Here is a 22,659-nt window from a genome sequence, read left to right on the forward strand (position 1 = left end):
AAAAATAACTCTAGGTGATTCAGAGAGGTATAATGTAAAAAGGAATGCACCCGAGACAAAAGGCATCAAACGTGGAGGTGAGTGGTCGACTCGGTTGACGACTGCAAGAAGAATCTTGAGTGATGTTTCAATGCGTTACTGTAAGTGATCTAGAAGAGAATTCCACTACATGGGATTAGAGTGGGTGGATGCTGAGGCATACCCGGGCTGCAGAGCTGAGCATTGGCCGGCCAGGGAATGACTCATGACTCCAATCAGTCATAAAGCCAGAGACAAAGCCGGGACAGATGACAAATAATCTTGATTTCAGTCGATGGATATTGTGTATTTTTTGTTTTGCAGCGCACCGCTTCCCTTGACCCAATGTGTTGTGCAAGATTTCATATCACAGGACCTCACAGTGTTGTGGCGCTGGGTTCATTGTTCCTCTCTGCAGGCAGGGTAATGTGAGCTGTCAATCATGGTGACGTACAGGGAGGGGGTTGGCGTTTGTTTCATTGATCGCCGACAAGAGCAAACCGATCAGGACCGGTTTGGGCTGGCCACGTCGCATGGCAACCCGGCCTCCATCTATAAAAGGGGGTCGCGCAGCCAGAGGCAGCTTCATTCTGTCCCTTTAGCGGCGCTGTGAAGTGGAAGAATAATCTTCCATTTTTTTTTAAACGGGTTTCTTCGATGGGCACAGTCTTCGTAAATGTTTTTTAAGGTAATTATTTTCACTTTTGAGGCGTTTTGCGTGTGCGTTATTTTTAATGTACCGACGTTTATTTTAAATGTACCGGCGTAAATTTGTCCCAAGTGCCACGTGTAAGTTTAGTTAGTTTGGGGGGGGGGGGGGGGGGGAGGAGGATGAAAGAGCGAGAGCGTGTGGCATTATTTTTATTTCCAGATGTAAAAACATTTATTTTTTGAAAAGGACTGACTCGTACGGTGAAAAATCTAAATGTTTTAGCATCCTCGATGAAAGTGGTAATATAAGGAGTCTTTGGGAAAATCCCTCTGCTCGCTTAGCTGTGGGAGAGAATAATTTAAAATGGTTATGTGGGGCAGCGATGTGAAAATGACTGTGTGGCTGTGCCGGCGGCAGTCAAATACCGCTACTTCCGGCTGGTCCTGTGCCGGTGAGCGGGCCTCTCCTCCAGCCACGGCCGCCCTGCCCCCTCCTCTCCCATTGGCCTGGAGACAGCGCCTCCATCCACGTGCAGAAAGGGGATACGCTGTCCCGTGGGTCGATGGGCGCGTCAATCACTATGCCCCGCCTTCCCGCTTCCTTGGGTGAGCAGGAAGCGACAGGGCCAAGACAGCAGCCGGGGAAATGCGCTCTGATCGAGTTTTACAGCAGAGCCAGAGGTCTTTCGGCCCATCGTGCTATGCTGAAATGAGCGCCGTTGTTGGCTTGCACTCTTGTTTTTATTTTGGTTGCGCGACTTGCTGTGTCCAGCACGGGAACGTCTTAACTGCATTTTTAAACTACTTGTTTGACACTGCTAACACTGCAATATATATTTTGTGAATATTGTGTTTCAGAACGAACAAGTTAGAGAGGTGTATAACGGCTACACGGGGAGCCCAGACCTTACGTTGTACCTTCGAGGGTTTAATTCTGTTGGAAAACCGCCTTGGCTATACAAGCTGAGTTTTTAAATATATTCCATCTCTTACTTGTCCATGTAGGTATACATGCTCATCAATAAGCAAAATGTTGAATTAGATTGTTATGCTGTATCTCTGAGCTTGTTACTTTTTTCAGTTTGTTGCATATTGCGAATTCCTCCATTTGTGAAGCTTCTGTCAACCTCAGAATGAATGACTTCAGCAATGGTGAATTTGACTTTGCCTTCCTTGAAGAAGGATTCAGTGCCAGGGACATCTTGGAAAGCAAAATAAATGAAGTTTCTCATTCTGTAAGTATTTTGTGCTACTTAATTCTCACGTGAAGTCTAATCTTTTTTTTGATAACCCTCCTTTGGTCCTGCCCCAACTATCTAGCCATGCAAACTGACCTCCCTTATAGTCTTTTGTTCCTTGGGCTTCCTCTTGATACATGGCTGTTGCTCTACACTAAATGCTATATAATATGATCACTTTGAGCATACAAGTTTAGTTTTGTACTATTATGATCCTAGGATGACAGAGATGCCTTTTATGTTGCGGACTTGGGTGACATTGTCAAGAAACACATACGGTGGCACAGGGTCCTTCCTCGTGTGACTCCTTTTTATGCTGTCAAATGCAATGATGATAAAGCTGTGGTTAAAACTCTTGCTACATTGGGCGCTGGATTTGATTGTGCTAGTAAGGTATGTATGTTAACACTGACGTCATTGTATTTTAATTTAAGCTTGACTTGTGAAATGAAAATAAAATGATTTTAATACAGTCATTTTGTTAACAGACTGAAATTCAGATGGTACAGAACCTTGATGTTCCAGTTGACAAAATAATCTATGCTAACCCTTGTAAACAATTGTCTCAAATCAAATATGCTGCAACGCATGGGGTGCAGAAGATGACATTTGATAGTGAAGTGGAGCTGATGAAGGTAGCAAGATGTCATCCAAGTGCCAAGTAAGTTGACAGTGAACTCAAATTTGTGCACAAAGTACTAATGAAATTTCAAACATCTTGCAAGCTTTGTTTTTAAGAAGATGGATAGAAATTTCAGGGCCTAGAGGTGACACGGTGGCACAGTGGTTAGCACTGCTGCTTCACGGCGCCAAGGTCCCAGGTTCAATCCAGCCCTGAGTCATTTGTGTGGAGTTTGTACACTCTTCCTGTATTTGCGTGGGTTTCAATCCCACAACCCAAAGATGTGCAGGGTAGGTGGATTGGCCACGCTAAATTGCCCCTTAATTGGAATAAATGAATTGGTTACTCTAAATGTAAAAAACAAATTCGGGGCCTGAATGTTCACTTTGCCTCTCCCTTCCATCTAAAGATATTTAAGGGCAAGTGTAGAATATTGTTCAGATCTTGGCACTGCACTATACGAAGGAAGGATGTGGAAAGGGTGCAGAGGTTTTGCAATGGTTCCAGTTGTGGGGATAGATTGGATAGATTGGAGAGGTTGGGACCGTTTCCTCAGATCAACTAAGAGGAGATTTGATAGCAGTGCTAAGTTATGAGGAGGCTGGACAGAGTAGATGAGGAGAAACTTTTCCTGCTTGTAAAAGGATCAAGAACGAAGGGGGGGGGGACACAAAGAAGCGAATATGATGTCAAAATCTTTCCACACATTGCGTTGTTCAGTGCCTGGAATGAACTGCATTTCAGACATAGGTTGATAATTAATTGAATTAAATATGCCGGATTCTGGGGTAAAGGCAGGGGAATGGCACTAAGTCATGATGCTTGTTTGGACCGCTGGTTCAGACGTGATGGACCAAATGGCTATCTCCTGTACCATAACGATTGGCATTCTGAAGTTTGGATGGTGAGAATGAGTTGAAAAAGACTAGTATGTGTGGGACATCTGACATCTACAAATCTGAGTACTGCTACTAAAGTGTGGTAGGAAATATACTACTGCTGTTTTGTTTCAAAAAATACTTTAGAATCTTGTAATATCATTGCCAACACCTTTTCCAATAGCAAAAGCAGTGTGTGTGCGCAGAGTTGTCCGCATGCTGCCTTTGCTGGAAATGGGGGTGACTGGAGGATTCTAATGTAATCCTTTGGGCCTTTCAAAGTTCCCTAATGGAGGGAAAAAAATTAACTTTTGGAATTAGTCCAGTGAAAGTGTGCAGAATGGCAGGTAATGTTGTATGCTCTGTTGGTGCTTTTCTTCACTCACTGGGCATTAAGATGGACAGGTGCACTTTAGTTTTAGCTTGTAATATCTGAAAAGGATGTTTCTGCTTGCCTTTTTCAGCTGGGGCTAAAGATGTAAAGACAACATTTATGTATCTTGTTCCAATTTTGTATACGCTATTGAATATTTTTATTTCTTGATTAGGCTTCCAGAATCTCTCAATTGAGCTAGCCATGCTATATCTTGTCAGATATTTTTTTTTTGGTCTGGCAGATCTTAATTTTAGGATGTTGTTTCCTGTGCAGGTTTTCCTATTTTAGGTTGCCTGTGATGGTTCATCTACTGGATTTTGGATTCTTCTTTATACTGTTTCATTGACGCCTTTATCGAATCCTGGCGTAAAATGCATCCACCTCTTCCTCTGTCCTAGGCTGGTTCTGCGCATTGCTGCTGATGATTCCAAGGCTATCTGCCGCCTGAGTGTTAAGTTTGGAGCAACACTTAAGACCAGTAGGCTTCTCCTTGAACGTGCCAAAGAGCTGGATATTGACATTATTGGAGTAAGGTAGGTTTGTCAGAATTGTGCTGATTGATTGAGCTGTGTATAAAGGTAGACGTTCTAACTCTTGCTCAAAAAGGCCTGACCAAAATTATGGTATGAAATGCTGCATTTATTTCGACATTTCCTTGTCTCCTTTGATCTTGCCACCTTAAATCCGTGTCCATTCTCTTGCCAGCAGGTTTCTCACAGTCTGCCATCTTTATCCCTGATATTTTCTGAACATTTGTCAAAGTCAGCTTATCCACTCTATCCTTAAAGCTGAAGTCTCGTATCTCTGGAACCATTCTCTGCACCCACTTTAATGCCTTCCCATCCCTACCAATATGCCAGAATCGGACATTACTTCCCAAGCTCAGCCAGTACTTCAGGTTCGCCATAGCTTCCAGCATTCAATATGGCTTGCTAACCACTGTCTCAACCCGACCTGCCACATTCAACAATTTGCGCACATATGCTCCCTGGCTTCTTATTCCTGCACCGCATCTAATTTAAAATTGTATCCTTTTAATGTATATTTTCTTTCCTAGCTAAATAGATCACTACTTGTTACATGTCATCACCCATCTTATTGCTATCTTCTCCCAATACTTGCAAATTTTATGTTGTCAAATAATCCTGTGTGCCAGTTGAGTGGATCAGCTAAAAGGTCTTCACTGAATGTTTGACACCCTTTAAGCAAACAATTTTCCACATTATATTACTGTAGGTCAGCACTTCAAATTAATTGCATTTGGGTAAAGCTGTTTCATGAAAGCCGCTCTTCCTGCTACTGTTCATTAAGTCCTCTCCTTGTACTTGGATCATTGGAAAGTGTCATGTTAGATTTTAAAACACTATGGTATCTCTCTGGTTGAAATCTATTGGTTTTATTAGGCACTGACTTGTATGGACTAACTTTTGTCTCCCCCTGTGAAAGCTTTCATGTGGGAAGTGGTTGTACAGATGCCCAAACATATGCCCAGGCTATTGCAGATGCTCGTTTTGTTTTTGATATGGGGGTAAGTACCTTGATTTCTGTCTTCCAAGTTTAACAGTTATGTGCTTGATAATTTTGGACTTTAATGTTGGCCATTTCATGTCTTTCTTGTCCTATTTGCTTTTAGATAGAGTATGGTTTCAACATGTATTTTCTTGATATTGGTGGTGGTTTTCCTGGTTCAGAAGACACCAAACTCAAATTTGAAGAGGTGAGAAATGTTGCTACTTAATTTCTAGTGAATTTATTTATCTGAACATGAAATATGATACACTCCAAATTTTAGATTGCAGCTGTTATCAATCCTGCACTGGACAAATACTTCCCCACTGATTCTGGAGTTCAAGTCATTGCTGAGCCTGGTCGGTTCTATGTGGCATCTGCTTACACACTTTCTGTGAATATCATTGCTAAGAAGGTGATGCTCAATGAACAGAGTAGCTCTGATGGTAGGTATGGCCATGGTGACCTAGCCATTTTATTTTACTGAGTTCAACCTTTTTTGATTCACCCTCTAAAATTGCAAGCAATTTCTCAATGGAAACATGTCGAGACCTGCTGTTAATCTTGGCGATTAAGCTATTTTAAAGCAGGCCAGCAGCACGGTTCAATTCCCGTACCAGCCTCCCTGGAATGTGGCGACTAGGGGCTTTTCACAGTAACTTCATTGAAGACTACTCGTGGCAATAGGCAATTTTCATTTCATATATCTTAAAACAATGGAAAATTGTATGCTTAATTTGACCTGCTATGTAGACTCTTGGTGTAGATCCCACAGTATTGTTTGTAGCAAATATCCATTCGGTAACTATTAATTGATGACAATTTGTATCTGTTGTTTATTTAGTATTTTCCTAAAGTTTTGAAACTTTGGTGGATTTATTTAAAACTAGTAAATTCCTGAAGTCCAAACTAAAAGTGAACATTTTGTCTAAATTATTAAATGTGGCTAATAAGTGCAACATCTTGTTTTAAAGATGAGGATGATGGCGAATGTGACATGACCCTCATGTACTATGTAAATGACGGTGTTTATGGATCATTCAACTGCATACTATATGATCATGCTCATGTAATGCCAGTTCTGGTCAAGGTAAGACTTTTTTTGTTCCTAAATTTTACATTAATTCTGATATAATTTATACATTAAGTGACATATTTATTAATCTTGCTTTTAGAAACCCAAATCTGATGAGAGGCTGTACTTGACCAGTATTTGGGGCCCAACTTGTGATGGGCTTGATCGTATCGTGGAACGCTGTAATTTGCCAGAACTGCAGGTTGGAGACTGGATGGTGTTTGAGAATATGGGGGCTTACACTGTTGCTGCTGCTTCAACATTCAATGGATTTCAAAGACCTCAGATCTTTTATGTTATGTCAAGACCAGCCTGGTACAGTATTTCATAGTTGGGACTATGCTGTTGACTAGTAATTGCCATTTTTAGTTTTCCCATTCTACCATGTACTAATGAAACACTTGGCTCTGGAAATTATCATATTTCATATTCTGATAAATTCACTTGAAATTAAGCAGCAACATTTTTTTCAAGAAAGCTTATTTTCGAAATGGTGGTAGTGGTTTTTCTCCCTCCCAAGTCTTCAGAATTTGATTTGATGTCTCTGGAAACTAGCAATTAGGCTGTAGGATCAATCTGCAGCTGTACTAATAAGAGCACAGACAAATTTCCAGAACCATCTTTGACTTCACTCAATGTAGTTTCCTGTTTAAATCTGAAACTCTTTTTCATGTAATGCCAATAGTTTGTTGAATGCATCATAATCTAAATGTTTTATTCTCCTAGGCAATTAATGCAGCAGATCAAGGAAGATGGCTTTCTAGCCCAAGTGGAGGATCGTGCTGCTAATACTTTATTGGCATCCTGTGCCTGGGAAAGTGGAATAGAACTTCTTTGTTCCTCATCATGCACTTCAGCAAGAGTTAATGTCTAAACTGTTAATAGAACTCTTGCTGAGCTGGCTAGTTGGCAATCTTGGCTGAACTTAGGAGGTTTGGGGTAATAGTAAGTGGCTGCCTCTTGGGACCGGTAACTGATGCTTGAGTGCTTGAATTTAAAAATATTGTGGATTAGTTTATGTATGCAACAAAATGGTTGACTAGGAGATGGGATCACATTCTGAAGTGTTCCTATGGAAACTTGTTTACAATTTTATAACTTTTTTGTATTTTTATTTGAGCTTGAAATAAAAGATAAATTTTAGAGTTGCATTTTATTTGCAATGTCTTGCCATATTTGCCTGCTTGTTTCTTTGTCTCTTCTGTGGTGTTGGTTGAAATTTATTTGTGAAGAGGAGAAAAATCCACTGATCTGAAACCCTTACTCTAGGTCGCAACTACTGCCTGACCTAAATCAGCTACACCAAATAGCAGAGCAGGCTTGAGGCCAAGTTTTCTGCTTGTTGCTCAAGTATTTGTAGCATTTTCTATTTGATATCCATCAATACTACACTATCTACTTCAATACTTAGTACCTACCTATCCCTGTCTAATCACCTTGCTTGCAACAGCACAAAAAGAGGCTCTAATCCCATTTTCCTGCACTTGGTCCTAACCAGGTCCAGGCAGAGCAACAGGAGAGAGGGTTCATCACTGGTTAAAGAGGTAGATTTCACAAGCCCAGGCCTGATGGTGGGAGGTGAATGTAATGCGACATGCATCCAAGGTCCTGGTTGATCTGCTCAGTGATTCTGTGTGATTGTGCATGGCAAGTCCTGAAATTCACACTTCATCTGTGAATTTGCCCCTCTAGTTGCTCTGTCTGGATCTGTAGACGTAATTACCAAATTCCCACCACCTGTTGGGTGAGGTTTCTTCCTCCAATCCCCCCTCAACCTTCTGCTCCTTAAATTTATGCCCCCCGCTTATTGACCCCTCTACTATTCCCTAGTTTTGTATACCTTCTCTGCTTTAAGGAAAATAACCCAAGTCTGACCAGCTTCTCCCACCCCAGCGGAATTTGTCCCTGGGCAATCAATGAGGCCCCAGCTTCCTCATCCTTGCTTTCATCCCTTCCAGATGTGCTACCCTCTGACCCTGCCAGAGATAGGATCCTTTCTATAAGACATTGGGGGTGTCTAAGGGAATGTTGGGAAGGCCTTCTGGACAAAATTCCGAACCTGGAGATAGCTAAATGAATTTGACCCATATTTCACTGTCAATTCCTCAAATCTGCCTTCCAGAAATGAGTCCCTAATCCAGCCCTTTCCACATTGCCCAAACAAGTTGTCTAGAGTCACTGGCTCAAATAGATGGTTGGTACAAATAGGGCAACTTCATCAGTGACCTGAGCTTAAATGTTGCCTGAACTGTCTGCATATCCTCAAGATGGCTACAACCATCGGGTTCATAGAATATTTTGTTGGCGAAAACTAGAGCAAAGCTGTCACCAGTGGGCTGTTAGGAATGGAGTTCCAGGATTTTGATCCAGCGACAATGAAAGAATGGCTAGACCACGCCTCAAACTGCACCCAAGTGGCCCCTGGGTCACTACACCAACTCAGCACCTTTTCCCTGTTCTCTACCCAATAATTAAAAAAAACAAATTAGGCACTGCCAGGCCCCCTGATTGTCCCTGTAAAACACTTACGTATTCTCTAAATCTTACCCGCCCATATAAAAGCCGCTATCAACTTATTAATCATCCCAAAAAAAGGTTTAGGGAAGAAAACAGGAAGGCATTGAAAAAGAAAAACCATGGAAGAATATTAATTTTGATAGACTGGACTCTGCCTGCTAAGGACGGGATCCCACCGTTGCAGATCAGGCATGACCTATACTCAACAGACTAGTGTAGTTCAATTTATGGAGGTGGGCCCTGTCCTGGGCGACTTGGACATCCTTTTACCTGAAGCTTGATGCAGCACGATGAAAGGGTAGCACCTGCGGATCGGCTCCCCTCTCCATGGGGTCCAATGGAAAGTACTCCTATGTTGAACATGTATCCTGCAAAAAAGCCAAAGCTCTTCAGTAGCTCCATTATATCGTCATACGTTTCCCACAAGTTTCCCACAAACTGCAGGGGCTGGTTTAGCTCACTCAGCTAAATCGCTGGCTTTTCAAGCAGGCCAGCAGCATGGTTCGATTCCCGGACAGGCGCCGGAATGTGGCGACTAGGGGCTTTTCACAGTAACTTCATTGAAGCCTACTCGTGACAATAAGAATTTCATTTCATATTGGGGACTGGGTCCACCACATAAAGCAGTAAATTATTAGCATATAGGGATAATCTATGCTCCTCCCCCCCCCCACCACCACTAACCCCTTCCACTATCTCGAAGACCTCAAAGCTATAGCCAGGGTCTCAATTGCCAATACAAATAGGGGTGTCGTATGTATACCCTCTCTGTGGTAATGCTAGTGAAATGGCTGTTTCGGGTCAATGGTAACGCCTAGCATGTTGACAGAGGGGGTTTCAGCAATGAGTAATGCCATTGAATGTCATGGGGAGACATACCTTAGGAATGAGTTTTCTAACCTATGAAAATGCTAGAGCCTGCAAAATCATCTTTGTACGATGGATTCGAGCATACTTGGGAGATTTGCTTTTGAGAGGACTCACATTTGTGATTATTCCCTCTGAGATGCTGACAATGCACAGCAGACATTGAAAATTATTCCATTCCCATTCTTGATAGCTGTTAAATTATCCTTGCTGCAGTAGTACAAGGTGCTGAGGACTCATAAATCAACATCTTGGTCATATGGGTTATCTTGCTATTTTTCCATGTCCATTTCTATGAGTCTTGGGCAGTTGTCAGCTGTAGTTTGTTTATCCTTCTTGCTCCTGTTCATTGTCCCACAACTGAATACCTTTCTCAGAGTGGAATTAATATAAAACTATTGAAACAAGAGAGGATTGTGAAATATCAAAGCAGAATTACCACTGATGACAGAAATCTGAAATAAGAACACAAGATACTGGACTCAGCAGGTCTGACAATAACTATAGAGATTGAAACAGAATTAATGTTTCATCAGAACATGAGTACTATCAGTTATATGTAAATATCTAAATACACACTATTAAGTAGAAGTGCATTAACAGAGTAAACAAGAAACGGAGATGGGTAGGAAGTCAGCGATAAGTGTTCAGGTAATGTTAGGAAATTACTGTTAGCAATTATAGAATAATTTACAATAAAAAACATCACATGCAAATGAACGCATAAATCCACAGCACACATTTGAACTAAAATTTACAAACAAGATTTATTTTAGATTAAAACAGCACAGGTGGTGTAGTTGAGACAGTGTACTTCATATAGTTCCATAATTCATCATTTCAAAGCTAAGCATCAAGAATTATTCCTCCTAAACATCCCAGGGTCTGAGGATCAGAAGTGTCTCAAGACTCAAATAGGCAGTCACAAAGGAATAGCTCTCGGAGAAATATTTCAGTTGCCTGTGTACAGTGAGATGGACACTCTGCATTGAGGATGATTGTACTCCACTGCTCTGGTGGGCATTGGTCCTACCACTCATAAGCATCAAGATTGGCTCAGTTAAAAACAATAAAGGAATCCTAAAACTACCTCCTGTCTCTTTCTCCCTCATCGGCCATGATGCTGGTTTCAGGATTTTTAAAAGCACAAGTGAACTGTGCCATCGGAAACTCGGCCCATCGGAGGAGAAGAATCGCGTAGAATACTGGGTCGGGCCCATTAATGATATGCAAATGGAGTTTACTGTACGTGTGTTCCGGTATGCATTGACGCTGCTGTCGAAGTGACGGAGAATTGTGATTTGGTGTCCGATTTCAACGTCAGGACTTATTCTCCGCCCTATCCAGTGTCAGCAAATGGATCATCCCTCCCAATATATTCCCCAACATATGAATGTAATGGTAAATAAAGACAAATAAGGCAGTGTGTACTTGCATGAGCTGAATGTCCTCCATACACACAGTTGCCGAGATAAATGCCCATGATTACCAATCAATAGCTTTAATTCTAATTGATAAAGCTACCTGCTCATGCAGCAATTGCTAGATTTTCTCATTACATCTGGCCAGGTTCATTCCATCTAATCCCAGAATTTTCTTGATTTAAAATCTGATTCAGAGAGCATTCGGCCGCTATGATCTCAATCATAACTATGCTCATCCTGACGTATTCAAGGCTGACACTCCAGGAATATTCATAATTGCTATATTCATGTATTTATCATGATGTGGAGGTGCTGGCGTTGGACTGGGGTGGGCACAGTAAGAAGCCTTACAACACCAGGTTAAAGTCCAACAGGTATGTTTCGAATCACTAGGTTTGGGAGCGTAGCTCCTTCCTCAGTCACTTGAGGAAGGAGCTGCGCTCTGAAATCTAGTGATTCAAAACAAACCTGTTGGACTTTAATCTGGTGTTGTAAGGCTTTTTACCATGTATTTATCAATTCAATTACTCAAAAATCTACTATCGTAGGCAGTGTCAGTCTCCGTACAATGAACTCACTGTCAGTGATTTGAAGATATGCAACCATTTTGGACAATATTCCAGTAACCACATAACAAGCAGGGAAATGACTGAAAGCTTTTGGCTTGGGTACGAAATGAAAGAAGTCTTGTGATGCAGTGGTAGCATCCCTATCTCTGGGTTCAAGTCCCACTTCAGGAAATGATGGCCATAGAAGGTGTAAATCCTTCCAATATAGCAGGTAGTAAGAGTGGGAGAGTTTCCCAGTCAGCAGAAAGAAATACCAAATTATTACAGTACTTTGCCAAGCAGAATCATGGATGAAGTCCATGGTCACCAATGCCCTCTTAGGGCATGGCAAGGAGGAGGGTGAAACAGCAGTTGTAGTATATTGCCAAATCGGAGTGTTTTGTTATACAGTCCTCTTTTATGGGTACTTGTAAATAAAGTTGGTTCAACAATGGCTGCCTGCAGCTGATTATGCTTTAGTCTTCCTCAGTGCAATACACAACAGAAAGTTGGTGACCAGGCTGGGGTGGAATTTCTTTCTTATTTCATTTGAGAAAGTAGGAACTGAAGAACATTGTGACATTTTTAGAACCAAAGTTTATTTTAAGCAATTTGAAAAATTACTCTGTGTGCACATCGTGTACAGGTACACAGTGAATTGGCACAGTATGTGAATGAAAAATTGTACTGAATACATATCTGGGGACAATGGAGGAATTGAACTCTAAGAAAGCGGACTGATGTAATTACAGATGAACCTTCCACATTTGGCTGATAGCCAATAAAATAGGAGATGAAGATGTAGTAAGTGTTTTATTCACCATGATCGGAATGGATGCTTTTGAGGTGATGTTGAACCAATATAACCCATGAGACCCCAGTAAGATGGGCTATTCTGGAATTAATTAGATTCTAGGCTCGTTTTATGATATGACTAAGAATGAGAGTATACTCACAGCAGAGGCCAATGGCGGGGCACCATACTGAAGGGTGACTTTGGTGTGGGAGCACCAATCAGAGCCTACTATCTCTGAATTTGCTGATCGGCTCAATAAATTCAAATGAACCTATCATCACACATTACAGAACAACATTGGGCTCTGATTGGTGGGCTCCCCATTAGAATGGGAAAACAGTTTGCGAGGTGATGGGAGACCTAGAACAGTTCAGATGGATCTCCTGAATTGGAGTTTCTGAACTTTCATTAAATGAAGCAGAAACCAGGTTTTGGAAATTAGGCCAGGTGGGCATCCTGACGGTAAAGTGAGGTCACCAACCTAACATTGAGGTGCAAGGCACGGGGCTGGGGTGTCTGTCCATCCGTCAGTTAGGGGGCCAGGAGCACCAGCAGGAACAGGGAGAGCACGGGGCCCCCAAAAGTGTAAGTCCACCTCTGAATGAGAGTTGTATTCTGTGAATAGAAGCCATTGCCAAGTGAGATTATATTACTGAATTGAAGAAACTCGCATCACTGTGGGCATGGTGTGAACCTAGAAATCAACCTTAGAGACAATTTTGTAGGAGGCCTAAAGAATAATTCACTGCATGCCAAGGCTGCCCTAGCAGGATCATATCCTGGAGGACAACAGGTGACTGACTACACTTTCACAATGAGAGTGTTAATTAGAGCCAAGACCAGGGATCCACAGTCAGGCTAGTTGTCCTCCGGTGGCCTTGACTATAATTATTGATACCCGATCCTTGTTCTTCTGTCATTTAGAAAAATAATAAATTTAAAGTACCCAATTCATTTTTTTCAATTAAGGGGCAATTTAGTGTGGCCAATCCACCTACTCTGCACATATAGGGGCTGTTTAGCACACAGCTAAATCTCTGGCTTTGAAAGCAGGCCAGCAGCACGGTTCGATTCCTGTAACAGCCTCCCCGAACAGGTGGCAGAATGTGGCAACTAGGGGCTTTTCACAGTAACTTCATTTGAAGCCTACTCGTGACAATAAGCGATTTTAATTTAATTTCATATTTTGGGTTATGGGGGCGAAACCCACGGAAACATGGGGAGAATGTGCAAACTCCACACAGTCAGTGGCCCAGAGCTGGGATCGAACCTGGGACTTCGGCACCGTGAGGCATCAATGCTAACCACTGCACCACCATGCTGCCTCTTGTCCTTCTATCATGACTGTAAGTCTAGTGCCTTGTGTGCTGTGATCATGGGAACATGGAGGCTTATAGGGTCCATGCTGCTTCAGTTCAGCAGACGTAACCATTGTTGTTTGACCCTACATCCATTCATATATGCCTCTGTGAGGACCAGATGCCAATTGAGACTATGCACCATAGCACCTAAAGGTAATGGTGCTATATGACCCCTCAGCGATTGATTTTTAGTCTAACTTGTTTTCCGTCATTCGTAGGTGAGGTCAAAAATGGTACTGCTGACACATGAGCATGAGAGCAGCTTCCAACCCCCCCCCCCCCCCCCCCCCCCCCCCCATCACCCACCAAGTTCCTGCCTCCATTCTCATTGCTTCTTAATTCCACTTCTTCCTATTAGCATCCAGCCTCCCTGTTACTGTGGACCCCATCATTAAAAAAAAAGAATTCAAAAGGTGTGGTCATCACTGGCCAGCATTCATTGCCCATCCCTAATTGTGCTTGAGAAGGTGGTGACGGGCTGCCTTATTCAACCACTGCAGTCCATGTGGTGTAGGTACCCCTAAAAGGAGGAAGCTCTAGGATTTTGACCCTGTGACAGTAAAGGAGCAGTGATATATAACTTAATAATCTTTATTTGTTTCACAAGCAGGCTTACATTAACACTGTAATGAAGTTACTGTGAAAATCCCCTAGTCGCCACTTTCCGGCGCCTGTTTGAGTACACTGAGGGAGAATTCGCCTAACGAGCACATTTTTCGGTACTTGTGGGAGAAAACCAGAGCGCCCAGAGGAAACCCACGCAGACACGGGGAGAACGTGCAAACTCCGCACAGACAGTGACCCAAGCAGGGAATCAAACCCTGGTCACTGGCGCTGTGAAGCAACAGTGCTAACCATTTCCAAGTCAGGATGGTGAATGACTTGGAGGGGACCATCTAGGTGGTGGTTTTCCCATGTATCTGCTGTCCTTGATCTCAGTATCTGAGGGGTGATACTGAAGACCTCTGGCAGAAGCCGAGATGGATCATCCACTCGGCACTTCTGGCTGAAGATTATAGCAAATGCCTCCGCTTCATCCTTTGCATTGATCTGCTGAGCGTCCCCCTCATTGAGGATGGGGATATTTGTGAGTTGTTTAGTTGTTTCATGACTAGATTTGTCAGGACATGAGCTTGGATCCGATGAGTTTGTTGTGGAATTGTTTCATTCTGTCTATTACTTGCTGTTTATGCTGTTTGGCAGGCATGTACCCCTGTATTGTAGCTTCACCAGGTCAACACCTCATTTTTAGGTATGGCCGATGTTACTCCTGGCATACTCTTCTGCATTCTTCTTTAACCACGGTTGATCCCCTAGCTTGTTAGTGATAGAGAGAAGGATATGCTGGACCATGATCTTACACTTTGTGGTTGAGTAAATTCTGTTGCTGCCGATGGCCTGATGGTGCCCAGATTTGAGTTGCTAGAACTATTTAGTCTATTACATTTAGCTCAGTGCTAGTGCCACACGTGGTGAAGCACATCTTCAATGTGAAGATGTGACTTTGTCTCCACAAGGACTGTATGGTCGTCTCTCCTGCCAATGCTGTCATGGATAGATGTATCTGTGGCTGTCAGTTTGGTGAAGATGAATGAGGTCCACTATATTTTTCCCTCTTGTTGGTTCCCTCACCACCTGCTTCAGGCCCAGTCTATCAGCTATATCCTGACAGTGTGGCCTCAGCCCCAGGACAGTCTGTTCAATATCCCCCTGACAGTGTGGCCTCAGCCCCAGGACAGTCTGTTCAATATCTCCCTGACAGTATGGCTCAGCCCCAGGACAGTCTGTTCAATATCCCCCTGACAGTGTGGCCTCAGCCCCAGGACAGTCTGTTCAATATCCCCCTGACAGCGTGGCCTCAGCCCCAGGACAGTCTGTTCAATATCCCCCTGACAGTGTGGCCTCAGCCCCAGGACAGTCTGTTCAATATCCCCCTGACAGCGTGGCCTCAGCCCCAGGACAGTCTGTTCAATATAACCCGACAGTGTGGCCTCAGCCCCAGGACAGTCTGTTCAATATCCCCCTGACAGTGTGGCCTCAGCCCCAGGACAGTCTGTTCAATATCCCCCCTGACAGCGTGGCCTCAGCCCCAGGACAGTCTGTTCAATATCCCCCCTGACAGTGGGCTCAGCTCCGGGACAGTCTGTTCAATATCCCCCTTACAGTGGCCTCAGCCCCAGGACAGTCTGTTCAATATCCCCCCTGACAGTGTGGCCTCAGCCCCAGGACAGTCTGTTCAATATCCCCCTTACAGTGGCCTCAGCCCCAGGACAGTCTGTTCAATATCCCCCTTACAGTGGCCTCAGCCCCAGGACAGTCTGTTCAATATCCCCCTTACAGTGGCCTCAGCCCCAGGACAGTCTGTTCAATATCCCCCCTGACAGCGTGGGCTCAGCCCCGGGACAGTCTGTTCAATATCCCCCCTGACAGCGTGGCCTCAGCCCCAGGACAGTGTGTTCAATATCCCCCTGACAGTGTGGCCTCAGCCCCAGGACAGTGTGTTCAATATAACCCGACAGCGTGGCCTCAGCCCCAGGACAATCTGTTCAATATCCCCCTTACAGTGGGCTCAGCCCCAGGACAGTCTGTTCAATATCCCCCCTGACAGCGTGGGCTCAGCCCCGGGACAGTCTGTTCAATATCCCCCTGACAGTGTGGCCTCAGCCCCAGGACAGTGTGTTCAATATCTCCCTGACAGTGTGGCTCAGCCCCAGGACAGTCTGTTCAATATAACCCCCTGACAGTGGGCTCAGCCCCAGGACAGTGTGTTCAATATCCCCCCTGACAGTGTGACCTCAGCCCCAGGACAGTCTGTTCAATATCCCCCTGACAGTGGGCTCAGCCCCAGGACAGTGTGTTCAATATCCCCCCTGACAGTAGGCTCAGCCCCAGGACAGTCTGTTCAATATCCCCCCTGACAGTGTGGCCTCAGTCCCAGGACAGTCTGTTCAATATCCCCCTGACAGCGTGGCCTCAGCCCCAGGACAGTGTGTTCAATATCCCCCTGACAGCGTGGCTCAGCAACAGGACTGTGATGTGCCATCAATTGTACGCGAGACGTGTGCTTTATAAAAGTCAGGCTTTAATAGACTAGAACACAGCTCTGCGATTGTCTACAATGGAATGGACGATTGCCGGGCGTTTATCCATTTATACCTCGTTAATGGAGGCGTGGTTAACTCAGCCTCTCGGCCAATCGGTCGAGAGGCACATGACCGACCAGGGCCAATAGTAAGCCGGTGTCCTGCCCCAATGGCAGACAGGTATGCAGATCATTTCACCACAGACAGTCTGTTCAATATACCCCTGACAGCGTGGGCTCAGCCCCAGGACAGTCTGTTCAATATCCCCCCTGACAGCGTGGCCTCAGCCCCAGGACAGTCTGTTCAATATAACCCGACAGTGTGGGCCCAGCCCCAGGACAGTCTGTTCAATATCCCCCTGACAGTGGCCTCAGCCCCCCGGGACAGTCTCTTCAATATCCCCCCTGACAGTGTGGCCTCAGCCCCAGGACAGTCTGTTCAATATCCCCCCTGACAGTGTGGCCTCAGCCCCAGGACAGTCTGTTCAATATCCCCCCTGACAGTGGGCTCAGCCCCGGGACAGTCTGTTCAATATCCCCCTGACAGTGTGGTCTCAGCCCCAGGACAGTCTGTTCAATATCCCCCTGACAGTGTGGCCTCAGCCCCAGGACAGTCTGTTCAATATCCCCCCTGACAGTGTGGCCTCAGCCCCAGGACAGTCTGTTCAATATCCCCCCTGACAGTGTGGCCTCAGCCCCAGGACAGTCTGTTCAATATCCCCCCTGACAGTGGGCTCAGCCCCAGGACAGTCTGTTCAATATCCCCCTGACAGTGGGCTCAGCCCCAGGACAGTGTGTTCAATATCCCCCCTGACAGTGTGGCCTCAGCCCCAGGACAGTGTGTTCAATATCCCCCCTGACAGTGTGGCCTCAGCCCCAGGACAGTCTGTTCAATATCCCCCCTGACAGTGTGGCCTCAGCCCCAGGACAGTCTGTTCAATATCCCCCCTGACAGTGGGCTCAGCCCCAGGACAGTCTGTTCAATATCCCCCTGACAGTGGGCTCAGCCCCAGGACAGTGTGTTCAATATCCCCCCTGACAGTGTGGCCTCAGCCCCAGGACAGTCTGTTCAATATCCCCCCTGACAGTGGGCTCAGCCCCAGGACAGTCTGTTCAATATCCCCCCTGACAGTGTGGCCTCAGCCCCAGGACAGTCTGTTCAATATAACCCGACAGTGTGGCCTCAGCCCCAGGACAGTCTGTTCAATATCCCCCTGACAGCGTGGCCTCAGCCCCAGGACAGTCTGTTCAATATAACCCGACAGTGTGGCCTCAGCCCCAGGACAGTCTGTTCAATATCCCCCTGACAGTGTGGCCTCAGCCCCAGGACAGTCTGTTCAATATCCCCCCTGACAGTGGGCTCAGCCCCGGGACAGTCTGTTCAATATCCCCCTTACAGTGGCCTCAGCCCCAGGACAGTCTGTTCAATATCCCCCCTGACAGTGTGGCCTCAGCCCCAGGACAGTCTGTTCAATATCCCCCTTACAGTGGCCTCAGCCCCAGGACAGTCTGTTCAATATCCCCCTTACAGTGGCCTCAGCCCCAGGACAATCTGTTCAATATCCCCCTTACAGTGGGCTCAGCCCCAGGACAGTCTGTTCAATATCCCCCCTGACAGCGTGGGCTCAGCCCCGGGACAGTCTGTTCAATATCCCCCTGACAGCGTGGCCTCAGTCCCAGGACAGTCTGTTCAATATCCCCCTGACAGTGGGCTCAGCCCCAGGACAGTCTGTTCAATATCCCCCCTGACAGTGTGGCCTCAGTCCCAGGACAGTCTGTTCAATATCCCCCTGACAGCGTGGGCTCAGCCCCAGGACAGTCTGTTCAATATCCCCCCTGACAGTGTGACCTCAGCCCCAGGACAGTCTGTTCAATATCCCCCTGACAGTGGGCTCAGCCCCAGGACAGTGTGTTCAATATCCCCCTGACAGTGTGACCTCAGCCCCAGGACAGTCTGTTCAATATCCCCCTGACAGTGGGCTCAGCCCCAGGACAGTGTGTTCAATATCCCCCCTGACAGTAGGCTCAGCCCCAGGACAGTCTGTTCAATATCCCCCCTGACAGTGTGGCCTCAGTCCCAGGACAGTCTGTTCAATATCCCCCTGACAGCGTGGCCTCAGCCCCAGGACAGTGTGTTCAATATCCCCCTGACAGCGTGGCTCAGCAACAGGACTGTGATGTGCCATCAATTGTACGCGAGACGTGTGCTTTATAAAAGTCAGGCTTTAATAGACTAGAACACAGCTCTGCGATTGTCTACAATGGAATGGACGATTGCCGGGCGTTTATCCATTTATACCTCGTTAATGGAGGCGTGGTTAACTCAGCCTCTCGGCCAATCGGTCGAGAGGCACATGACCGACCAGGGCCAATAGTAAGCCGGTGTCCTGCCCCAATGGCAGACAGGTATGCAGATCATTTCACCACAGACAGTCTGTTCAATATACCCCTGACAGCGTGGGCTCAGCCCCAGGACAGTCTGTTCAATATCCCCCCTGACAGCGTGGCCTCAGCCCCAGGACAGTCTGTTCAATATAACCCGACAGTGTGGGCCCAGCCCCAGGACAGTCTGTTCAATATCCCCCTGACAGTGGCCTCAGCCCCCCGGGACAGTCTCTTCAATATCCCCCCTGACAGTGTGGCCTCAGCCCCAGGACAGTCTGTTCAATATCCCCCCTGACAGCGTGGGCTCAGCCCCAGGACAGTCTGTTCAATATCCCCCCTGACAGTGGGCTCAGCCCCGGGACAGTCTGTTCAATATCCCCCTGACAGTGTGGTCTCAGCCCCAGGACAGTCTGTTCAATATCCCCCCTGACAGTGTGGCCTCAGCCCCAGGACAGTCTGTTCAATATCCCCCCTGACAGTGTGGCCTCAGCCCCAGGACAGTCTGTTCAATATCCCCCCTGACAGTGGGCTCAGCCCCAGGACAGTCTGTTCAATATCCCCCTGACAGTGGGCTCAGCCCCAGGACAGTGTGTTCAGTATCCCCCCTGACAGTGTGGCCTCAGCCCCAGGACAGTCTGTTCAATATCCCCCCTGACAGTGGGCTCAGCCCCAGGACAGTCTGTTCAATATCCCCCCTGACAGTGGGCTCAGCCCCAGGACAGTGTGTTCAATATCCCCCCTGACAGTGTGGCCTCAGCCCCAGGACAGTCTGTTCAATATCCCCCCTGACAGTGGCCTCAGCCCCAGGACAGTCTGTTCAATATCCCCCCTGACAGTGTGGCCTCAGCCCCAGGACAGTCTGTTCAATATCCCCCCTGACAGTGTGGCCTCAGCCCCAGGACAGTCTGTTCAATATCCCCCTGACAGTGTGGCTCAGCAACAGGACAGTCTCTTCAATATCCCCCCTGACAGTGGGCTCAGCCCCAGGACAGTCTGTTCAATATCCCCCCTGACAGTGTGGCCTCAGCCCCAGGACAGTCTGTTCAATATCCCCCCTGACAGCGTGGCCTCAGCCCCAGGACAGTCTGTTCAATATCCCCCTGACAGCGTGGCCTCAGCCCCAGGACAGTCTGTTCAATATCCCCCTGACAGTGTGGCCTCAGCCCCAGGACAGTCTGTTCAATATCCCCCCTGACAGTGGCCTCAGCCCCAGGACAGTCTGTTCAATATCCCCCCTGACAGCGTGGCCTCAGCCCCAGGACAGTCTGTTCAATATCCCCCCTGACAGTGTGGCCTCAGCCCCAGAACAGTCTGTTCAATATCCCCCCTGACAGCGTGGCCTCAGCCCCAGGACAGTCTGTTCAATATCCCCCCTGACAGTGGGCTCAGCCCCAGGACAGTGTGTTCAATATCCCCCCTGACAGTGTGACCTCAGCCCCAGGACAGTCTGTTCAATATCCCCCCTGACAGTGGGCTCAGCCCCAGGACAGTCTCTTCAATATCCCCCTGACAGCGTGGGCTCAGCCCCAGGACAGTCTGTTCAATATCCCCCCTGACAGTGGCCTCAGCCCCAGGACAGTCTGTTCAATATCCCCCCTGACAGTGGGCTCAGCCCCAGGACAGTCTGTTCAATATCCCCCCTGACAGCGTGGCCTCAGCCCCAGGACAGTCTGTTCAATATCCTCCCTGACAGTGGGCTCAGCCCCAGGACAGTCTGTTCAATATCCCCCCTGACAGTGGGCTCAGCCCCAGGACAGTCTCTTCAATATCCCCCTGACAGCGTGGCTCAGCCCCAGGACAGTGTGTTCAATATCCCCCCTGACAGTGTGGCCTCAGCCCCAGGACAGTCTGTTCAATATCCCCCCTGACAGTGTGGCCTCAGCCCCAGGACAGTCTGTTCAATATAACCCGACAGTGTGGCCTCAGCCCCAGGACAGTCTGTTCAATATACACCTGACAGTGTGGCCTCAGCCCCAGGACAGTCTGTTCAATATAACCCGACAGTGTGGCCTCAGCCCCAGGACAGTGTGTTCAATATCCCCCCTGACAGCGTGGCCTCAGCCCCAGGACAGTGTGTTCAATATCCCCCCTGACAGTGTGGCCTCAGCCCCAGGACAGTCTGTTCAATATCCCCCCTGACAGTGTGGCCTCAGCCCCAGGACAGTCTGTTCAATATCCCCCCTGACAGTGTGGCCTCAGCCCCAGGACAGTCTGTTCAATATCCCCCTGACAGTGTGGCCTCAGCCCCAGGACAGTCTGTTCAATATAACCCGACAGTGTGGCCTCAGCCCCAGGACAGTCTGTTCAATATCCCCCTGACAGCGTGGCCTCAGCCCCAGGACAGTCTGTTCAATATCCCCCCTGACAGCGTGGCCTCAGCCCCAGGACAGTGTGTTCAATATCCCCCTGACAGCGTGGCCTCAGCCCCAGGACAGTCTGTTCAATATCCCCCTGACAGTGGCCTCAGCCCCAGGACAGTCTGTTCAATATCCCCCCTGACAGTGTGGCCTCAGCCCCAGGACAGTCTGTTCAATATCCCCCCTGACAGCGTGGGCTCAGCCCCAGGACAGTCTGTTCAATATCCCCCCTGACAGTGTGACCTCAGCCCCAGGACAGTCTGTTCAATATAACCCGACAGTGTGACCTCAGCCCCAGGACAGTCTGTTCAATATAACCCGACAGTGTGGCCTCAGCCCCAGGACAGTCTGTTCAATATAACCCGACAGTGTGGCCTCAGCCCCAGGACAGTGTGTTCAATATCCCCCCTGACAGTGGCCTCAGCCCCAGGACAGTCTGTGGGGGAGACTGAGGGGGGGAGTGGGGGAGACTGAGGGGGGGAGTGGGGGAGACTGAGGGAGGGAGTGGGGGAAACGGGGGAGAGTGGGAGTGGGGGGGGGGTTAGGTAGAGAGTGAGCGAGTGAGCCGTCCAACCCCGTTACAAAATGTCTGCCACCATGCCATGGCGTGCCGGTCACAAGGACACGGCCGCTGGTTGCCCTGTGGCTTATGGCCACAGGCCACTGACGCACCGGTGAAGAGGACGTAGTTAACTGCCCGTTGGATGCAGAAAGTGACCAGGGGTTAGGCTGCCCGCGTGTCAGCAGCGCGACCAGGCCACCGGGACACACAGGTATCCCGAGGCTGGCGGCTGCCGAGGTGTCGACTAACCTCCGTCTAACATGTCCCGTTTCTCTGCCCCCACCACCCTTCTGTAGGTTAGCACAATGTCTGCGAACAGAACGGCTATGTTCTGCGCAGTGGTTGGGGCCGCTGCACTGCATTTGGAGATGCAGCAGCATCCACAGCCACAAC

At 47.3% G+C, this 22,659-nt stretch overlaps 1 protein-coding gene across 1 annotated transcript; it reads left to right on the forward strand.

Annotated features, from left to right (window-relative positions):
• Positions 1–485: 485 nt before the first annotated feature.
• On the forward strand, positions 486–7,542 carry odc1 (ornithine decarboxylase 1). Its single transcript, XM_038800261.1, has 12 exons — positions 486–706; positions 1,528–1,670; positions 1,751–1,904; positions 2,127–2,300; positions 2,396–2,568; positions 4,182–4,316; positions 5,230–5,311; positions 5,417–5,500; positions 5,576–5,738; positions 6,267–6,382; positions 6,468–6,682; positions 7,094–7,542. The coding sequence occupies exons 3-12, from the start codon at positions 1,803–1,805 to the stop codon at positions 7,239–7,241; spliced, it is 1,392 nt and encodes a 463-aa protein (XP_038656189.1). The 5' UTR covers positions 486–706; positions 1,528–1,670; positions 1,751–1,802; the 3' UTR covers positions 7,242–7,542.
• Positions 7,543–22,659: the final 15,117 nt, after the last annotated feature.

This window comes from Scyliorhinus canicula, chromosome 6 (genome assembly GCF_902713615.1).
Source record: "Scyliorhinus canicula chromosome 6, sScyCan1.1, whole genome shotgun sequence".
Classification (NCBI taxonomy): Eukaryota; Metazoa; Chordata; class Chondrichthyes; order Carcharhiniformes; family Scyliorhinidae; genus Scyliorhinus; species Scyliorhinus canicula.